An 18,900-nucleotide genomic window follows, 5' to 3' on the forward strand; every position below is an offset into this window, starting at 1 on the left:
ACCCGGGGCAGGACCCCGCTCCCGATCCCATAAATCCCACAATTCCCGGAATTCCCAGAATTCCCAATCCCAGAATTCCCGGTGTTATTCCCGGTGTTATTCCCGGTGTTATTCCCACCTGCTCCTGGCGGCCAGCAGCCCCCGCAGCACCCGGGGCAGGACCCCGCTCCGCACCCTCGGACTCACGAAGAGCTGCCCCGTGGGCGTCCGGATGAAATCCTCGGGGCCCAGCCTGCGCCACGCACCAGGACCGACCAGTAAAAACCAGTTCGGACCAGTAAAAACCAGTTCGGACCAGTAAAAACCAGTACGGACCAGTAAAAACCAGTTCAGACCAGTAAAAACCAGTTCGGACCAGTAAAAACCAGTACAGACCGGTACGGACCAGTAAAAATCAGTACGGACCAGTAACAACCAGTTCAGACCAGTAAAAACCAGTACAGACCGGTACAGACCAGTAAAAACCAGTACGGACCAGTAAAAACCAGTTCAGACTGGTACGGACCAGTAAAAACCAGTTCAGACCAGTATAGACCAATATAGACCAGTATAAACCAGTGCAAACCAGCCCAAACCAGTTCCCCCAGTTCCCATTCCCAGTGCTCCCAGTAGCTCCCAGTGCCCCCAGTGCCCATTCCCTGTAGCTCCCAGTGCTCCCAGTGCTCCCAGTTCCCATTCCCAGTAGCTCCCAGTGCCCCCAGTGCTCCCAGTGCCCCCAGTGCCCATTCCCAGAGCCCCCAGTAGCTCCCAGTGCCCCCAGTTCCCATTCCCAGTGCCCCCAGTTCCCATTCCCAGTTCCCGTTCCCAGTAGCTCCCAGTAGCTCCCAGTGCCCCCAGTTCCCATTCCCAGTGCCCCCAGTTCCCGTTCCCAGTAGCTCCCAGTGCTCCCAGTTCCCATTCCCAGTGCTCCCAGTAGCTCCCAGTGCCCCCAGTGCCCCCAGTTCCCATTCCCAGTGCTCCCAGTGCCCCCAGTTCCCGTTCCCAGTGCTCCCAGTAGCTCCCAGTGCCCCCAGTGCCCATTCCCAGTGCTCCCAGTGCCCCCAGTTCCCGTTCCCAGTGCTCCCAGTAGCTCCCAGTGCCCCCAGTGCCCATTCCCAGTGCTCCCAGTGCCCCCAGTTCCCATTCCCAGTGCTCCCAGTAGCTCCCAGTTCCCATTCCCAGTGCTCCCAGTAGCTCCCAGTGCTCCCAGTTCCCATTCCCAGTGCTCCCAGTGCCCCCAGTGCCCCCAGTTCCCATTCCCAGTGCTCCCAGTTCCCATTCCCAGTGACCCCAGTGCCCCCAGTTCCCGTTCCCTGTAGCTCCCAGTGCTCCCAGTAGCTCCCAGTGCCCCCAGTTCCCGTTCCCAGTGCTCCCAGTAGCTCCCAGTAGCCCCCAGTGCCCACCCGAGGCGCTGGGCGGCGCCGGGGCCCAGCAGGGTGCTGTAGCAGAGGTTGTGGGCGATCATGATGGACGGGTACAGCGAGGAGAAATCCAGCGTGGCGATGGGAGCGTCGTAGTACCTGAGCAAGCAATTCCGGAACGTTCCGGAACCTTCCGGGGAACCCGCGGCGTGGGGGATGGGCAAGGGGATGGGGGGGGGGGTTGGGGATTTTTTTGGGGATTTTTTGGGATTTTTTTGGATTTTTTTGGGATTTTTTTGGGATTTTTTGGGATTTTTTTGGGGATTTTTTTGGAATTTTTTTGGATTTTTTTGGATTTTTTTTGGATTTTTTAGGGATTTTTTGGGATTTTTTTGGAATTTTTTGGGATTTTTTTGGGATTTTTTTTGAATTTTTTGGGGATTTTTTGGGATTTTTTTGGGATTTTTTGGGGATTTTTTGGGATTTTTTTTGGATTTTTTTTGATTTTTTTGGGATTTTTTGGGGGATTTTTTTGGAATTTTTTTGGAATTTTTGGGGGATTTTTTGGGATTTTTGGGGGATTTTTTGGGGATTTTTTTGGATTTCTTGGGGATTTTTTGGGATTTTTTTGGGGATTTTTTTGGAATTTTTTTGGATTTTTTGGGGATTTTTTGGGATTTTTTGGGAATTTTTTGGGATTTTTTTGGAATTTTTTGGGATTTTTTTGGGATTTTTTTTGGATTTTTTTTGATTTTTGGGGGATTTTTTGGGATTTTTTTGGGGATTTTTTGGGGATTTTTTGGGGATTTTTTGGGATTTTTTGGGGGATTTTTTGGGGATTTTTTGGGATTTTTTGGGGGATTTTGGGGGGGATTTTTTGGGATTTTTTTGGGGATTTTTTTGGAATTTTTTTGGATTTTTTGGGGATTTTTTGGGGGATTTTTTGGTAATTTTTTTGAATTTTTTGGGATTTTTTGGGATTTTTTTGGGATTTTTTTGGGATTTTTTTGGGATTTTTTGGGAATTTTTTGGGATTTTTGGGGATTTTTTGGGGATTTTTTGGGTTTTTTTGGTGTTTTTTTCAGGGATTTTTGGAATTTTGTTGGGGGATTTTTGGGGGTTTTTTCAGGGATTTTTGGGGGTTTTTTGGGAATTTTTTTCTGGGATTTTTTTTGATTTTTGGGGGATTTTTGGGGGGTTTTTTCAGGGATTTTTTTGGATTTCTTCAGGGGTTTTTTCAGGGGTTTTTTTGAGATTTTTTTCAAGGATTTTTTGGGGTTTTTTTCAGGGTTTTTTTAGGTTTTTTTCCAGAATTTTTGGGGTCTTTTTGGTTTTTTTTCAGGGATTTTTGGAGGATTTTTTCAGGGATTTTCTGGGTTTTTTCCAGGTCTGTTTAGGGAGTTTTTCAGGGAAATTTGGGGAATTTTGGGGCTTTTTTTGTGCCCCCCACTCACCCCTTGATGGGCTCGATCACCGTGGCCCCCTCAAAATCCTCTCCCCCCTCCGACTTCACCACCGGCAGCAAAAAATCCTCCTGCATGGCCTGGCAGGGACAAAATTCACCCCAAAATGTCACAAATTCACCCCAAAAAAGCCAACCTCAAAACCCCAGAAAAATCCCATTTAAAAAGAAAAACCCTAAAATTCCCCCAAAAATTACCTCAACATCCTCTCCCAAAATCCCTAAAAAACTCCTTCCCAAAATTCCACCCCACAACAGCCCCAGGTGTCCCTAAGGTCCCCTCACCTGCAGCTCTGTCACCTCCAGACATTTTCTCCCCTCACGCCGGCCGCCATTTTGTCCCCTCACGTTTTCCCGCTCTTTTTTCTCCCCTCACGTTTTCCCGCTCTTTTTCTCCCCTCACGTTTTCCCGCTCTTTTTCTCCCCTCACGTTTTCCCGCCCTTTTCTCCCCTCATAATTGCCACCATTCTGTCCCCTCAAGTTTTCCACCTTTCTCCCTTCACATTTCCCACCATTTTCCCCTCGTGTTTCTTGCTCTTTTCCCCTCAGGTTCCCTGCTCTTTTTCCCCTCACATTTTCTACCCTTTTCCCCTCAAAACTGCTGCCATTTCCCCCTCACATTTCCCACCATTTTGTCCACTCACGAGTGCCGCCATTGTCTCCCCTCACATTTCCCACCCTTTTCCCCTCACATTTCTCTCCTTTTCCCCCTCACATTTCCCTCCCTTTTCCCCTCACATTTCTCTCCTTTTCCCCCTCACATTTCCACCGTTTTCCCCTCACATTTCTCTCCCTTTCCCCCTCACATTTCCACCGTTTTCTCCTCACATTTCTCTCCCTTTTCCCCTCACATTTCCCACCCTTTTCCCTTCACATTTCCCTCCCTTTCCCCTTCACATTTCTCTCCCTTTTCCCCTCACATTTCCCACCCTTTCCCCCTCACATTTCCCTCCCTTTCCCCCTCACATTTCCACCGTTTTCCCCTCACATTTCTCCCTTTCCCCCTCACATTTCCACCGTTTTCCCCTCACATTTCTCTCCCTTTTCCCCTCACATTTCCCACCCTTTTCCCCTCACATTTCTCTCACTTTCCCCCTCACATTTCTCTCCCTTTCCCCCTCACATTTCCCTCTCTTTTCCCCTCACTTTTCCCTCCCTTCTCCCCTCACATTTCCCTCCTTTTTCCCCTCACATTTCCCTCCTTTTTCTCCCCACATTTCCCACCATTTTCTCCCCTCACAAGCGCCACCGTTTTGTCACAAGTGCCACCATTTTGTCCCCTCAGGTTTCCCGCTCTTTTCTTCCCTCATGTTTCCCACTCTTTTCTCCCCTCACGTTTCCCACCCTTTTCTCCCCTCATGATTGCCACCATTTTCTCCCCACATTTTCCACCCCTTTTATCCCCTCACGCCGGCCGCCATCTTGTCCCCTCACGTTTTCCCGCTCTTTTCTCCCCTCACGAGCGCCGCCATTTTGTCCCCTCACATTTTCCACCATTTTGTCCCATTTCCCACTGTTTCATCCCCTCGTGTTTCCCTCCCCGTGTCCCCTCCCCGTGTCCCCTCCGGCCGGGCCTCACCTGCCGCAGGAGCTGCGCCACCACCTTGACCTGCTGTCCCCGTGTGAGCAGGTAACTGAGGGGCACGGCCGTCACCCGCGCCATCTCCACCAGCGTCACCAGCGTCATCAGGCGCTCGAGCAGCCGCAGCGGCAGCACCGCGTCCTTCAGGCAGTACAGGGCCAGGCGGCGCCGCGTCTGCGCGTCCCCGTTCTGAGGGGACACGGGGACACTGGGGTGAGGGGACAGGGGGACACCTGGGGACATCAGGGTGAGGGGACAGGAGGACACCTGGGGACACCGGGGTGAGGGGACAGGGGGACACCTGGGGACATCAGGGTGAGGGGACAGGGGGACATTGGGGGGTGAGGGGACAGGGGGACACCTGGGGACATCAGGGTGAGGGGACAGGGGGACACCTGGGTGAGGGGATGTGGGGACACCTGGGGACACCTGGGGACACCTGGAATACCTGGGGACATGGACCCACCTTGGGGACATGGGGACACCTGGGGAAAGCTTTAGGGACACGGTGACACTCCCAGGTGACGTTTTGGGCCATTTTGGGGCCATTTTGTGCCCCACCTGTGACTGCAGCTGACCCAGGTGTCCCCAGGTGTCTCCCAGGTGACACAGGTGACACACAGGTGACCCCAGACTCACCTGCAGCTCGGTGATGATGCCGTGGGGGACACAGGTGACCCCCAGGTGACACAGGTGACACCCAGGTGACCCCAGGTGACCCCAGGTGACACAGGTGACACAGACTCACCTGCAGCTCGGTGATGATGCCGTGGGGGACACAGGTGACCCCCAGGTGACCCCAGGTGACCCAGGTGACCCCAGGTGACCCAGGTGACCCCGAGGTGACCCCAGGTGACACAGGTGACCCCCAGGTGACCCCCAGGTGACCCCAGGTGACCCCAGGTGACCCCAGGTGACACAGACTCACCTGCAGCTCGGTGATGATGCCGTGGGGGACACAGGTGACCCCCAGGTGACACAGGTGACACCCAGGTGACCCCAGGTGACCCAGGTGTCCCCAGGTGACCCCAGGTGACACAGACTCACCTGCAGCTCGGTGATGATGCCGTGGGGGACACAGGTGACCCCAGGTGTCCCCAGGTGACCCAGGTGACACAGGTGACCCCAGGTGACCCCAGGTGACACAGGTGACACAGACTCACCTGCAGCTCGGTGATGATGCCGTGGGGGACACAGGTGACCCCCAGGTGACCCCAGGTGACACAGGTGACCCCAGGTGACCCCAGGTGACACAGACTCACCTGCAGCTCGGTGATGATGCCGTGGGGCACACAGGTGACCCCCAGGTGACCCCAGGTGACCCAGGTGTCCCCAGGTGACCCAGGTGACACAGACTCACCTGCAGCTCGGTGATGATGCCGTGGGGGACACAGGTGACCCCAGGTGACACAGGTGACCCAGGTGACCCCAGGTGACCCCAGGTGACCCAGGTGACCCCCAGGTGACCCCCAGGTGACCCCAGGTGACCCCAGGTGACCCAGGTGACACAGGTGACACTCACCTGCAGCTCGGTGATGATGCCGTGGGGGACACAGGTGACCCCAGGTGACACAGGTGACACAGGTGACACAGACTCACCTGCAGCTCGGTGATGATGCCGTGGGGGACACAGGTGACCCCCAGGTGACCCCAGGTGACACAGGTGACCCCAGGTGACACAGGTGACCCAGGTGACACAGACTCACCTGCAGCTCGGTGATGATGCCGTGGGGGACACAGGTGACCCCCAGGTGACCCCAGGTGACCCCAGGTGACACAGGTGACCCAGGTGACACAGGTGACACAGGTGACACAGACTCACCTGCAGCTCGGTGATGATGCCGTGGGGGACACAGGTGACCCCCAGGTGACCCAGGTGTCCCCAGGTGACCCCAGGTGACCCCAGGTGACACAGGTGACACAGGTGACCCAGGTGACCCAGGTGACCCAGGTGACCCAGGTGACACAGGTGACACAGGTGACACAGGTGACACAGGTGACCCAGGTGACCCAGGTGACACAGGTGACACTCACCTGCAGCTCGGTGATGATGCCGTGGGGGACGTCCTCCTTCTGCTCGTGCAGGAAGTGAGCGCTGACGGCGTTCAGGGAGTACGAGCGCAGTTTGTGTTCCCTCAGCAGCACCTGCGGGACCCAAAACTCCCCAAAATTACCCCAAAATTATCCCAAATTATCCCAAAATTATCTCAAATTTATCCCAAATCCATCCCAAATTTATCCCAAAACATCCCAAATTGTCCCAAATTTATCCCAAAATTATCCCAAAATTATCCCAAATTTATCCCAAATCCATCCCAAAATTATCCCCAAATTATCCCCAAATTATCTCAAATTTATCCGAAATTATCCCCAAATTTATCCCAAAATGATCCCAAATTTACCTGGGGACACCTGGGAGGGGTTTGGGGTGACCTGGGGGGATTTTTGGGTTGCCCAGGTGTCCCCAGGTGTGTCCCCATGTCCCCAGGTGTGTCCCAGGTGTATCTCAGGTGTATCTCAGGTGTCCCCAGGTGTGTCCCAGGTGTCCCCAGGTGTGTCCCCTCACCTGCAGCATGTCCAGGGTCACCCTCCCAGGTGTGTCCCCATGTCCCCAGGTGTGTCCCCAGGTGTATCTCAGGTGTCCCAGGTGTATCTCAGGTGTCCCCAGCTGTCCCCAGCTGTCCCCTCACCTGCAGCATGTCCAGGGTCACCCTCCCAGGTGTGTCCCCAGCTGTCCCCAGGTGTGTCCCCAGCTGTATCTCAAGTGTCCCCAGGTGTGTCCCCTCACCTGCAGCATGTCCAGGGTCACCCTCCCAGGTGTGTCCCCATGTCCCCAGGTGTATCTCAGGTGTATCTCAGGTGTCCCCAGGTGTGTCCCAGGTGTCCCCAGGTGTGTCCCCATGTGTCCCCAGGTGTCCCCAGGTGTGTCCCCAGGTGTCCCCAGGTGTGTCCCCAGGTGTCCCCAGCTGTCCCCTCACCTGCAGCATGTCCAGGGTCACCCTCCCAGGTGTGTCCCCATGTCCCCAGGTGTCCCCAGGTGTCCCCAGGTGTCCCCTCACCTGCAGCATGTCCAGGGTCACCCTCCCAGGTGTGTCCCCAGCTGTCCCCAGGTGTCCCCTCACCTGCAGCATGTCCAGGGTCACCCTCCCAGGTGTGTCCCCAGGTGTCCCCAGGTGTATCTCAGGTGTGTCCCCAGGTGTATCTCAGCTGTCCCAGGTGTCCCCAGCTGTCCCCTCACCTGCAGCATGTCCAGGGTCACCCTCCCAGGTGTGTCCCCATGTCCCCAGCTGTCCCCAGGTGTCCCCAGGTGTGTCCCCTCACCTGCAGCATGTCCAGGGTCACCCTCCCAGGTGTGTCCCCATGTCCCCAGGTGTGTCCCCAGCTGTCCCCAGGTGTCCCCAGCTGTCCCAGGTGTGTCCCAGGTGTATCTCAGGTGTCCCCAGGTGTCCCCAGGTGTGTCCCAGGTGTCCCCAGGTGTCCCCAGGTGTATCTCAGGTGTCCCCAGGTGTCCCCAGGTGTGTCCCCTCACCTGCAGCATGTCCAGGGTCACCCTCCCAGGTGTGTCCCCATGTCCCCAGGTGTGTCCCAGGTGTATCTCAGGTGTCCCCAGCTGTCCCCAGGTGTCCCCAGGTGTATCTCAGGTGTCCCAGGTGTATCTCAGGTGTCCCCAGGTGTCCCCAGGTGTGTCCCAGGTGTCCCCAGGTGTCCCCAGGTGTGTCCCAGGTGTATCTCAGGTGTCCCCAGCTGTCCCCAGGTGTCCCCAGGTGTGTCCCCTCACCTGCAGCATGTCCAGGGTCACCCTCCCAGGTGTGTCCTCAGGTGTCCCCAGGTGTGTCCCCATGTCCCCAGGTGTCCCCAGCTGTCCCCAGCTGTCCCAGGTGTGTCCCAGGTGTGTCCCCAGCTGTCCCCAGGTGTCCCCAGGTGTGTCCCCTCACCTGCAGCATGTCCAGGGTCACCCTCCCAGGTGTGTCCCCATGTCCCCAGGTGTCCCCAGGTGTCCCCAGCTGTCCCCAGGTGTCCCCAGGTGTGTCCCCTCACCTGCAGCATGTCCAGGGTCACCCTCCCAGGTGTGTCCCCATGTCCCCAGGTGTGTCCCCAGCTGTCCCCAGGTGTCCCCAGGTGTATCTCAGGTGTCCCAGGTGTCCCAGGTGTATCTCAGGTGTCCCCAGGTGTCCCAGGTGTCCCCAGCTGTCCCCTCACCTGCAGCATGTCCAGGGTCACCCTCCCAGGTGTGTCCCAGGTGTATCTCAGGTGTCCCCAGGTGTCCCCAGGTGTGTCCCCATGTCCCCAGCTGTCCCCAGGTGTGTCCCCAGGTGTATCTCAGGTGTCCCAGGTGTATCTCAGGTGTCCCCAGGTGTCCCCAGGTGTCCCCTCACCTGCAGCATGTCCAGGGTCACCCTCCCAGGTGTGTTCACCACCTTCCCCTCCCTGCGGCCGAGCTGCCGGGACTGGAACGCCGAATCCTTCACCTGCGACGGGACCCCCCGGACACGGCCCAGGTACGGGAACGACGGCACCTGAGCGGGGAGGGGACAGGTGAGACCAGGGAGGGGACAGGGGAGACCGGGGAGGGGACAGGTGAGACCGGGGAGGGGACAGGTGAGACCGGGCTGGGGACAGGTGAGACCGGGGGCTGGGGACAGGTGAGACCAGGGGAGACCGAGGAGGGGACAGGGGAGACCAGGGGAGCTCAGGTGAGCCCAGGTGAGCCCAGGGAAGCTCAGGTGAGATCAGGGGGAATCAGGTGAGACCAGGGGAGGGGTCTGGGGACACCTGGGGGGCTCCAGGTGAGCTCAGGTGAGATCAGGGGAGCTCAGGTGAGCCCAGGGGTGGGGTCTGGGGATACCTGGGGGGCTCAGGTGAGACCAGGTGAGCTCAGGTGAGATCAGGGGGGATCAGGTGAGATCAGGGGAGGGGTCTGGGGACACCTGGGGGGCTCCAGGTAAGCTCAGGGGGTTCCAGGTGAGCTCAGGTGATCCCATGGGGGGGTCAGGTGAGACCAGGGAGGGGACAGGTGAGACCAGGTGAGACCAGGGGAACTCAGGGGAGGGGTCTGGGGACACCTGGGGGGTTCCAGGTGAGCTCAGGGGGGGCCAGGTGAGCTCAGGTGAGCCCAGGGGAGCTCAGGGGGGATCAGGTGAGACCAGGGGAGCTCAGGTGAGATCAGGGGAGGGGTCTGGGGACACCTGGGGGGCTCCAGGTGAGCTCAGGTGAGCTCAGGTGAGCTCAGGGGGGGCCAGGTGAGGACAGGGAAGGGGTCAGGGGAGGGGTCTGGGGACACCTGGGGGGTTCCAAGTGGGCTCAGGGGAGCTCAGGTGTATCCCAGGTGTCCCCAGGTGTGTCCCAGGTACCCCAGGTGTGTCCAGGTGTGTCCAGGTGTATCTCAGGTGTATCCCAGGTGTCCCCAGGTGTGTCCCAGGTGTCCCCAGGTGTCCCAGGTGTCCCCAGGTGTCCCAGGTGTCCCAGGTGTGCCCCAGGTGTCCCCAGGTGTCTCAGGTGTCCCCAGGTGTCTCAGGTGTGTCTCAGGTGTCTCACCTGCAGCACCTGGGCTCTCTGGATCAGGTAGGGCAGGTCGAAGTTGTGGATTTTGGGGGGGATTTGGGGTTTTTGGGGGTTCCCAGGTGTGTCCCAGGTGTCCCCAGGTGTCCCCAGGTGCCCCCAGGTGTGTCCCAGGTGTCCCCAGGTGTCTCAGGTGTGTCTCAGGTGTCTCACCTGCAGCACCTGGGCTCTCTGGATCAGGATTTTGGGGGGGATTTGGGGTTTTTGGGGGTTCCCAGGTGTGTCTCAGGTGTCCCCAGGTGTCTCAGGTGTCCCCAGGTGTCTCAGGTGTCTCACCTGCAGCACCTGGGCTCTCTGGATCAGGTAGGGCAGGTGGGAGTTGTGGATTTTGGGGGGGATTTGGGGATTTTGGGGGTTCCCAGGTGTCCCCAGGTGTCCCCAGGTGTCCCCAGGTGTCCCCAGGTGTCTCAGGTGTCCCCAGGTGTGTCCCAGGTGTCCCCAGCTGTCCCCAGGTGTGTCCCCAGGTGTCCCCAGGTGTCCCCAGGTGTCCCCAGGTGTCCCCAGGTGTCCCCAGGTGTCTCAGGTGTCTCACCTGCAGCACCTGGGCTCTCTGGATCAGGTAGGGCAGGTGGGAGTTGTGGATTTTGGGGGGGATTTGGGGATTTTGGGGGTCCCAGGTGTCCCCAGGTGTGTCCCAGGTGTCCCCAGGTGTCCCCAGGTGTCTCAGGTGTCTCACCTGCAGCACCTGGGCTCTCTGGATCAGGTAGGGCAGGTCGAAGTTGTGGATTTTGGGGGGGATTTGGGGTTTTTGGGGATTTTGGGGGTTCCCAGGTGTCCCAGGTGTGCCCCAGGTGTCCCCAGGTGTCTCAGGTGTCTCACCTGCAGCACCTGGGCTCTCTGGATCAGGTAGGGCAGGTCGAAGTTGTGGATGTTGTACCCGGTCACCACGTCGGGATCCACGATCCGAACAAACTCCGCCCACGACTGCGGGGGGAGGAGCCAAACTCACCTGGGCCCCGCCCAGAAACTCCCAGAAATCCCAAAAATCCCCCCAAAAATCCCCAAAAATCCCCCCAAAAATCCCCCCAAAAATCCCTCCCAAAAATCCCAAAAATCCCCCCAAAAATCCCCAAAATCTCCTCAAAAAATCCCAAAATCCCCCCAAAAATCCCCCAAAAATCCCCAAAATCTCCTCAAAAAATCCCAAAAATCCCCCCAAAAATCCCCCAAAAAATCCCCAAAATCTCCTCAAAAAATCCCCCCAGAAATCCCCCCAAAAATTCCCAAAATCCCCCCAAAAATCCCCAAAATCTCCTCAAAAAACTCCCCTCAAAAATCCTCCAAAATCCCCAAAAATCTCCCCAAAATCCCCCCAAAAATCCCCAAAATCCCCCCAAAAATCCCCAAAAATCCCCCCAAAAATTCCCTCAAAAAATCCCCTCAAAAATCCCCAAATCCCATCAAAATGCCCCAAAAATCCCCTCAAAAACCCATCCAAAAATCCCAAAATCTCCCAAAAAATCCCCAAAAATCTTCTCCAAAATTCCCAAAATCCCCCCAAAAAATCCCAAAAAATCTCAAAAAAATCCCAAAAAAATCCAAAAAAAATCCCCAAAAATCCCAGAAAATTCCGGAATTTCCCAAAATCCCGATTTTTCACCCCAAAGCCTCACCTGGAGCAGCTCCCTCTCGCAGGAGAAGCTCCTGACGGTGCCTCAAAACCACCCCCAAAATCCCCTCAAAATACCCCAAAAAATCCCCAAAAAATCCTCAAAAAAAATCCCAAAAAAGTCCCCAAAAATCCCCAAAAAATCCCCAAAAAATCCCCCAAAAATCCCCAAAAAATCCCCAAAAAATCCTCAAAAAAAAACCCCAAAAATCCCAAAAAATCCCCAAAAAATCCCCAAAAATCCCAAAAAATCCCCTCAAAATGCCCCAAAATATCCCAAAAAAATCCAAAAAAAATCCCAAAAAAGTCCCCAAAAATCCCCAAAAAATCCCCAAAAAAATCCCAAAAAAGTCCCCAAAAATCCCCAAAAAAATCCCAAAAAATCCCAAAAAATCCCAAAAAATCCCCAAAAAATCCCAAAAAATCCCAGAAAATTCCGGAATTTCCCAAAATCCCGATTTTTCACCCCAAAGCCTCACCTGGAGCAGCTCCCTCTCGCAGGAGAAGCTCCTGACGGTGGCTCCTCGCAGCGGGGCGCACTCCTGGAGGGTGAAGACCACCCTGAGGAACGGCTCCCGCGCGCCCTGCCGCAGCGCCACGGCCGCGATGGCGATCACCGGGTCCTGCTGCGCCTCGGGGAACACCCCTGGGACCCCAAAAACGGCAAAATTCACCCCAAAATTCACTTCAGGAACCCCAAAAACCCCAAAAACCGCCCTAAAAACCCCCAAATCAGCCCAAAATGTCCCGGCCGCAGCGCCACGGCCGCGATGGCGATCACCGGGTCCTGCTGCGCCTCGGGGAACACCCCTGGGACCCCAAAAACACCAAAATTCACCCCAAAATCACCAAAATTCACCCCAAAATTGGGTTCAGGAACCCCAAAAACCCCGAAATTCACCCTAAAATTGGGTTCAGGACCCCAAAACCCCCGAAATTCACCCCAAAATCCACTTCAAGAACCCCAAAAACACCAAAATTCACCCCAAAATTGGGTTCAGGACCCCAAAACCCCCGAAATTCACCCCAAAATCCACTTCAAGAACCCCAAAAACACCAAAATTCACCCCAAAATTGGGTTCAGGAACCCCAAAAACCCCGAAATTCACCCCAAAATCCACTTCAGGAACCCCAAAAACACCAAAATTCACCCCAAAATTGGGTTCAGGAACCCCAAAAACCCCGAAATTCACCCCAAAATCCACTTCAAGAACCCCAAAAACACCAAAATTCACCCCAAAATTGGGTTCAGGAACCCCAAAAACCCCGAAATTCACCCCAAAATCCACTTCAGGAACCCCAAAAACCCCGAAATTCACCCCAAAATTGGGTTCAGGAACCCCAAAAACCCCGAAATTCACCCCAAAATTGGGTTCAGGAACCCCAAAAACCCCAAAATTCACTTCAGGAGCCCAAAAACCCCTTCCCAGTCCATCCCAGTTAATCCCAGTGCTCCCAGTTCCCGTTCCCAGTGACTCCAGTGCTCCCAGTTCCCGTTCCCAGTCCCTCCCAGTTTATCCCAGTTTATCCCAGTCCATCCCAGTCCATCCCAGTCCATCCCAGTCCATCCCAGTCCATCCCAGTTTATCCCAGTTTATCCCAGTCCATCCCAGTTTATCCCAGTTTATCCCAGTCTCTCCCAGTCCATCCCAGTCCATCCCAGTCCCTCCCAGTCCATCCCAGTCCATCCCAGTCCCTCCCAGTCCATCCCAGTCCATCCCAGTTTATCCCAGTTTATCCCAGTTTATCCCAGTCCCTCCCAGTCCATCCCAGTCCATCCCAGTGTTCCCAGTCCATCCCAGTCCCTCCCAGTCCATCCCAGTCCATCCCAGTGTTCCCAGTCCATCCCAGTCCATCCCAGTTTATCCCAGTGTTCCCAGTCACCTTTCCTCCCCGCGCACTCGATGTCCAGGCTCAGCACCCGCAGGGGGGGCAGCCCCAGTGACCCCAGTGACCCCAGTTCCCATTCCCAGTCCCTCCCAGTATATCCCAGTGACCCCCAAACCCTCTCCCAGTCCATCCCAGTCCATCCCAGTCACCTTTCCTCCCCGCGCACTCGATGTCCAGGCTCATCACCCGCAGGGGGGGCAGCCCCAGTGACCCCAGTTCCCGTTCCCAGTTTATCCCAGTTTATCCCAGTTTATCCCAGTGTTCCCAGTCACCTTTCCTGCCCGCGCACTCGATGTCCAGGCTCAGCACCCGCAGGGGGGGCAGCCCCAGTGACCCCAGTGACCCCAGTTCCCGTTCCCAGTGACCCCAGTGACCCCAGTGACCCCAGTTCCCATTCCCAGTGACCCCAGTTCCCATTCCCAGTTTATCCCAGTCCATCCCAGTCCATCCCAGTCCATCCCAGTCCATCCCAGTTTATCCCAGTCCATCCCAGTCACCTTTCCTGCCGGCGCACTCGATGTCCAGGCTCAGCACCCGCAGGGGGGGCAGCCCCAGCCAGGGCCCCTCGGGGGGGTGACCCCGCAGCCCCCCCCAGGCGGCGTCGGCCTCCAGCTGGCACAGGGTGGCCTTGGGGGGGTTTGGGGGGACCCCAGGGGGGTTTGGGGGGTCCCAGAGGGGCTTTGGGGGGTCCTGGGGGGGCTTTGGGGGGTCCCAAAGGGGCTTTGGGGGGTCCCCAGGGGGGTTTGGGGGGTCCCAAAGGGGGTTTGGGGTGGCCTTGGGGGGCTTCGGGGGGTCCCAGAGGGGCTTCGGGGGGTCCCCAGGGGGGTTTGGGGGGTCCTGGGGGGGGTTTGGGGCGTCCCAAAGGGGGTTTGGGGTGGCCTTGGGGGGCTTCGGGGGGTCCCAGAGGGGCTTTGGGGGGTCCCCAGGGGGGTTTGGGGTGACCCCGGGGGGGTTTGGGGGGTCCAAAAGGGGCTTTGGGGGGTCCTGGGGGGGATTTTGGGAATTTTGGGGGGCGTTTGAGGGGTCATGGGAGGGATTTGAGGGGTCCTGGGTGGGGTTTGGGGGGTCCTGGGGGGGATTTGAAGAATTCTGGGGGGGATTCGGGGGGTCCTGAGGGGATTTTGGGGGGCTTTGGGAGGATTCTGAGGAATTTTGGGATGATTTTGGGGCGTTTTGGGTGGAATTTGGGGCGTTTTGGGTGGATTCTGGGGTATTTTGGGGTGATTCTGGGGGGTTTTGGGGTGATTTTGGGGCGTTTTGGGTGGAATTTGGGGTGTTTTGGGGTGATTTTGGGGTGTTTTGGGTGGAATTTGGGGTGTTTTGGGGTGATTTTAGGGGGTTTTGGGGTGATTTTGGGGTGTTTTGGGTGGAATTTGGGGTGTTTTGGGGGTCCCCCCGCCAGCGGAAGCTCCCCGGGGGCAGCTCCACCCAGGAGCAGCCGACGAGCCCCGAGTCAGCCATGAACCTGCGGGGAAATCGGGGAAAGTTCCGGAAAGTTCCGGGAAATTCCGGAAAATTCCGGGAAATTCCGGGAGATTCCGGAAAATTCCCGAAAATTTGGGGGCTTTGGGGGAAATCTGGGGGGTTTGGAAAAGTCTGGGGTGGGAAAATTCGAATTTTGGGGGAAAAATTTGGGGGGGTCTGGGAGGGGTTTGGGGCAGGAAGAGGAAAAAATGGGAATTTTGTGGATTTTGGGGAATTTTGGGGAAATTTTGGGGGAATTTGGGGAATTTTGGGGGGATTTGGGGAATTTTGGGGGAATTTGAGGAATTTTGGGGGGAATTGGGGAGAATTTGGGGTGAATTTGGGAAATTTGGGGGGAATTTGGGGTGAAATTCTGGGGGTTTGGGGGTGAATTTTGCAGGAATTTTTTGGGGTGAATTCCAGGGATTTTGGGGTGAATTTGGGGGAATTTTTGGGGTGAATTTGGGGGAATTTTTGGGGTGAATTTGGGGGAATTTTTTGGGGTGATTTCTGGGGATTTTGGGGTGAATTCCAGGGGAGTTCCTGTGCTGCTTTTTGGGGTGAATTCCCGGGATTTTGGGGATAATTTTGGGGATAACCCCATGTATTTTGGGGATGTTTTTGGGCTGAATTCCGGGTGTTTTTTGGGGACAATCCCGGGTGTTTTGGGGATGTTTTTGGGCTGAATTCCCTGGATTTTGGGGCCAATCCTGGGTGTTTTGGGGTGATGTTTTTGGGGTGAATTCCCGGGATTTTGGGGATAATTTTGGGGTGAATTCCCTGGATTTTGGGGATGTTTTTGGGGTGAATTCCGGGTGTTTTTTGTGGATGTTTTTGGGGATAACCCCATGTATTTTGTGGATGTTTTTGGGGTGAATTCCCTGGATTTTGGGGCCAATCCCGGGTGTTTTGGGGTGATGTTTTTGGGGTGAATTCCCTGGATTTTGGGGATGTTTTTGGGCTGAATTCCGGGTGTTTTTTGGGGATGTTTTTGGGGATAATCCCCATGTATTTTGGGGATGTTTTTGGGCTGAATTCCGGGTGTTTTTTGGGGATGTTTTTGGGGTGAATTCCGGGTGTTTTTTGGGGACAATCCCGGGCGTTTTGGGGTGATGTTTTTGGGGTGAATTCCGGGTGTTTTTTGGGGATGTTTTTGGGGATAATCCCCATGTATTTTGGGGATGTTTTTGGGGTGAATTCCCTGGATTTTGGGGCCAATCCCGGGCGTTTTGGGGTGATGTTTTTGGGGTGAATTCCCGGGATTTTGGGGATGTTTTTGGGGTGAATTCCCTGTGTTTTGTGGATGTTTTTGGGGTGAATTCCCGGGATTTTGGGGTGATGTTTTTGGGTTGAATTCCCGGGATTTTGTGGATGTTTTTGGGCTGAATTCCCTGTGTTTTGTGGATGTTTTTGGGGTGAATTCCCGGGATTTTGGGGATGTTTTTGGGGTGAATTCCCTGTGTTTTGGGGCCAATCCCGGGTGTTTTGGGGTGATCTTTTTGGGGCCAATCCCATGTATTTTGTGGATGTTTTTGGGCTGAATTCCCTGCGTTTTGGGGCCAATCCCGGGCGTTTCGGGGATGTTTTTGGGGATAACCCCATGTATTTTGTGGATGTTTTTGGGCTGAATTCCCTGTGTTTTGTGGATGTTTTTGGGGTGAATTCCCGGGATTTTGGGGTGATATTTTTGGGGTGAATTCCCTGTGTTTTGGGGATGTTTTTGGGCTGAATTCCCTGTGTTTTGTGGATGTTTTTGGGCTGAATTCCCTGCGTTTTGGGGCCAATCCCGGGCGTTCTGGGGCTGTACCTGATCTCGAAGTCGATGTTGGCCTCGTAGGGGGGCGCGGGCTGCACCCCCAGCTCCCCCCAGCGCAGCCCCCGCTCCAGGAGGCGCCGGGCGGGCGGGACCAGGCGGGGCAGGGAGAGCCGGACGCGGACGAACGGGGACAGGGAAGCGCCCTGGAAACCCAGGATACCTGCCGGGAAACACGGGGGAAAATCGGGAAAAACTCGGGGGAAACACGGGAGAAAATCGGGATAAACTCGGGAAAAATCCGGGAGAAAATCGGGGAAAAATCTGGGAGAAAATCAGGGGAAACACGGGAGAAATTTGGGAGAAAATCGGGAGAAAATCGGGAAAAACTCGGGGGAAACACGGGAGAAACTCGGGAAAAATCCGGGAGAAACTCGGGAAAAATCTGGGAGAAACTCAGGAAAAATCTGGGAGAAAATCGGGGAAAATCCGGGAGAAACTCGGGAAAAACTCGGGGGAAACACGGGAGAAAATCCGGGAGAAAATGGGGATAAACTCGGGAAAAATCCGGGAGAAACTCGGGAAAAATCCGGGAGAAAATTGGGCAAAATCCGGGAAAAACTCAGGGAAAATCCGGGAGAAAATTGGGATAAACTCGGGAAAAATCTGGGAGAAAATTGGGGAAAAATCTGGGAGAAACTCAGGATCAACTCAGGGGAAAATTGGGAAAAATTTGGGAGAAATTTGGGAAAAGTTCGGGAAAAAATTGGGAAAAATCCAGGAAAAAATCGGGAAAAAATCGGGAAAAGTTCCGGAAAAATCAGGGAAAGTTTGGGAAAAATATGGGAAAAAATTGGGAAAAGTTCGGGAAAAAATCGGGAAAAATCCAGGAAAAGTTTGGGAGAAATTTGGGAAAAGTTCAGGAAAAATTTGGGAAGAATTCAGGAGAAATTTGGGAAAAATTCAGGAAATTTGGAAAAAATCCCCAAATCCCAAATTTTGGGACCCCAGGACCAATCCCAGCCTCCCCAAATCCCGGATTTTGGGCTCCCAAAATCCCCAAATCCCAAATTTTGGGACCCCAGGACCAATCCCAGCCTCCCCAAATCCCGGATTTTGGGCTCCCAAAATCCCCAAATCCCAAATTTTGGGACCCCAGGATGAATTTTGGGCTCCCAGGACCAATCCCAGCCTTCCCAACATTCCCAAATCCCAAATTTTGGGCTCCCAAAATTCCCAAATCCCAAATTTTGGGCTCCCAAAATTCCCAAATCCCAAATTTTGGGACCCCAGGACCAATCCCAGCCTTCCCAGCCTCCCCAAATCCCAAATTTTGGGATCCCAGGATGAATTTTGGGATCTCAGCATTCCCAAATCCCGGATTTCGGGCTCCCAGCATTCCCAAATCCCAAATTTTGGGCTCCCAGGATCAATCCCAGCCTTCCCAAAATTCCCAAATCCCGGGTTTTGTGCTCCCGGGGCCGTTTCCCGAGGGAATCCCGGGGTTTTTTGGGATCTCACTTTGCTTCCAGAGCAGCTCCAGCCCCAGGGTGAATTCTGGGATCCCAAAATTCCCAAATCCCGGATTTTGTGCTCCCAGGACCAATCCCAGCATTCCCAAAATTCCCAAATCCCAAATTTTGGGATCCCAAAATTCCCAAATCCCAAATTTTGGGACCCCAGGACCAATCCCAGCATTCTCAGCCTCCCCAAATCCCAAATTTTGGGAATCCAGGATGAATTTTGGGCTCCCAGCCTCCCCAAATCCCGGATTTTGTGCTCCCAGGGTGAATTCTGGGATCCCAAAATTCCCAAATCCCGGATTTCGGGCTCCCAGCCTCCCCAAATCCCGGGTTTTGTGCTCCCGGGGCCGTTTCCCGAGGGAATTCCGGGGTTTTTTGGGATCTCACTTTGCTTCCAGAGCAGCTCCAGCCCCAGGGTGAATTCTGGGATCCCAAAATTCCCAAATCCCGGATTTTGGGCTCCCAGGACCAATCCCAGCCTTCCCAAAATTCCCAAATCCCAAATTTTGGGCTCCCAGGACCAATCCCAGCATTCCCAGCCTCCCCAAATCCCAAATTTTGTGCTCCCAGCCTCCCCAAATCCCGGATTTCGGGCTCCCAGCCTCCCCAAATCCCGGGTTTTGTGCTCCCGGGGCCGTTTCCCGAGGGAATCCCGGGGGTTTTTGGGATCTCACTTTGCTTCCAGAGCAGCTCCAGCCCCAGGGTGAATTTTGGGAT

At 55.3% G+C, this 18,900-nt stretch overlaps 1 protein-coding gene and 2 long non-coding RNA genes across 3 annotated transcripts in view; 2 read left to right on the forward strand and 1 right to left on the reverse strand.

Moving 5' to 3' along the window:
• The window catches only part of POLD1 (DNA polymerase delta 1, catalytic subunit), a 49,418-nt gene that overhangs the window by 21,089 nt on the left and 9,429 nt on the right, over positions 1–18,900 (reverse strand). Inside the window, exons 6-16 of the mRNA XM_086871509.1 lie at positions 16,715–16,883; positions 14,834–14,908; positions 13,941–14,077; positions 12,033–12,199; positions 10,764–10,868; positions 8,762–8,902; positions 6,420–6,530; positions 4,383–4,574; positions 2,795–2,883; positions 1,383–1,499; positions 119–232 (exon numbers count right to left, since the gene is read on the reverse strand). Coding sequence (XP_086727635.1) covers positions 119–232; positions 1,383–1,499; positions 2,795–2,883; positions 4,383–4,574; positions 6,420–6,530; positions 8,762–8,902; positions 10,764–10,868; positions 12,033–12,199; positions 13,941–14,077; positions 14,834–14,908; positions 16,715–16,883 — 1,417 coding nt within the window. The remainder of the gene's footprint in view (positions 1–118; positions 233–1,382; positions 1,500–2,794; positions 2,884–4,382; positions 4,575–6,419; positions 6,531–8,761; positions 8,903–10,763; positions 10,869–12,032; positions 12,200–13,940; positions 14,078–14,833; positions 14,909–16,714; positions 16,884–18,900) is intronic.
• On the forward strand, positions 7,540–8,137 carry LOC147647531 (uncharacterized). The gene is made up of 3 exons (XR_015281472.1): positions 7,540–7,581; positions 7,808–7,900; positions 8,036–8,137. It is a non-coding gene; the product is annotated as an uncharacterized LOC147647531 (long non-coding RNA).
• On the forward strand, positions 8,627–9,910 carry LOC147647532 (uncharacterized). Its single transcript, XR_015281473.1, has 3 exons — positions 8,627–8,656; positions 8,719–8,739; positions 9,863–9,910. It is a non-coding gene; the product is annotated as an uncharacterized LOC147647532 (long non-coding RNA).

The sequence above is a fragment of the Cyanistes caeruleus genome, chromosome 36 (assembly GCF_971803275.1).
Source record: "Cyanistes caeruleus chromosome 36, bCyaCae1.hap1.1, whole genome shotgun sequence".
NCBI lineage: Eukaryota > Metazoa > Chordata > Aves > Passeriformes > Paridae > Cyanistes > Cyanistes caeruleus.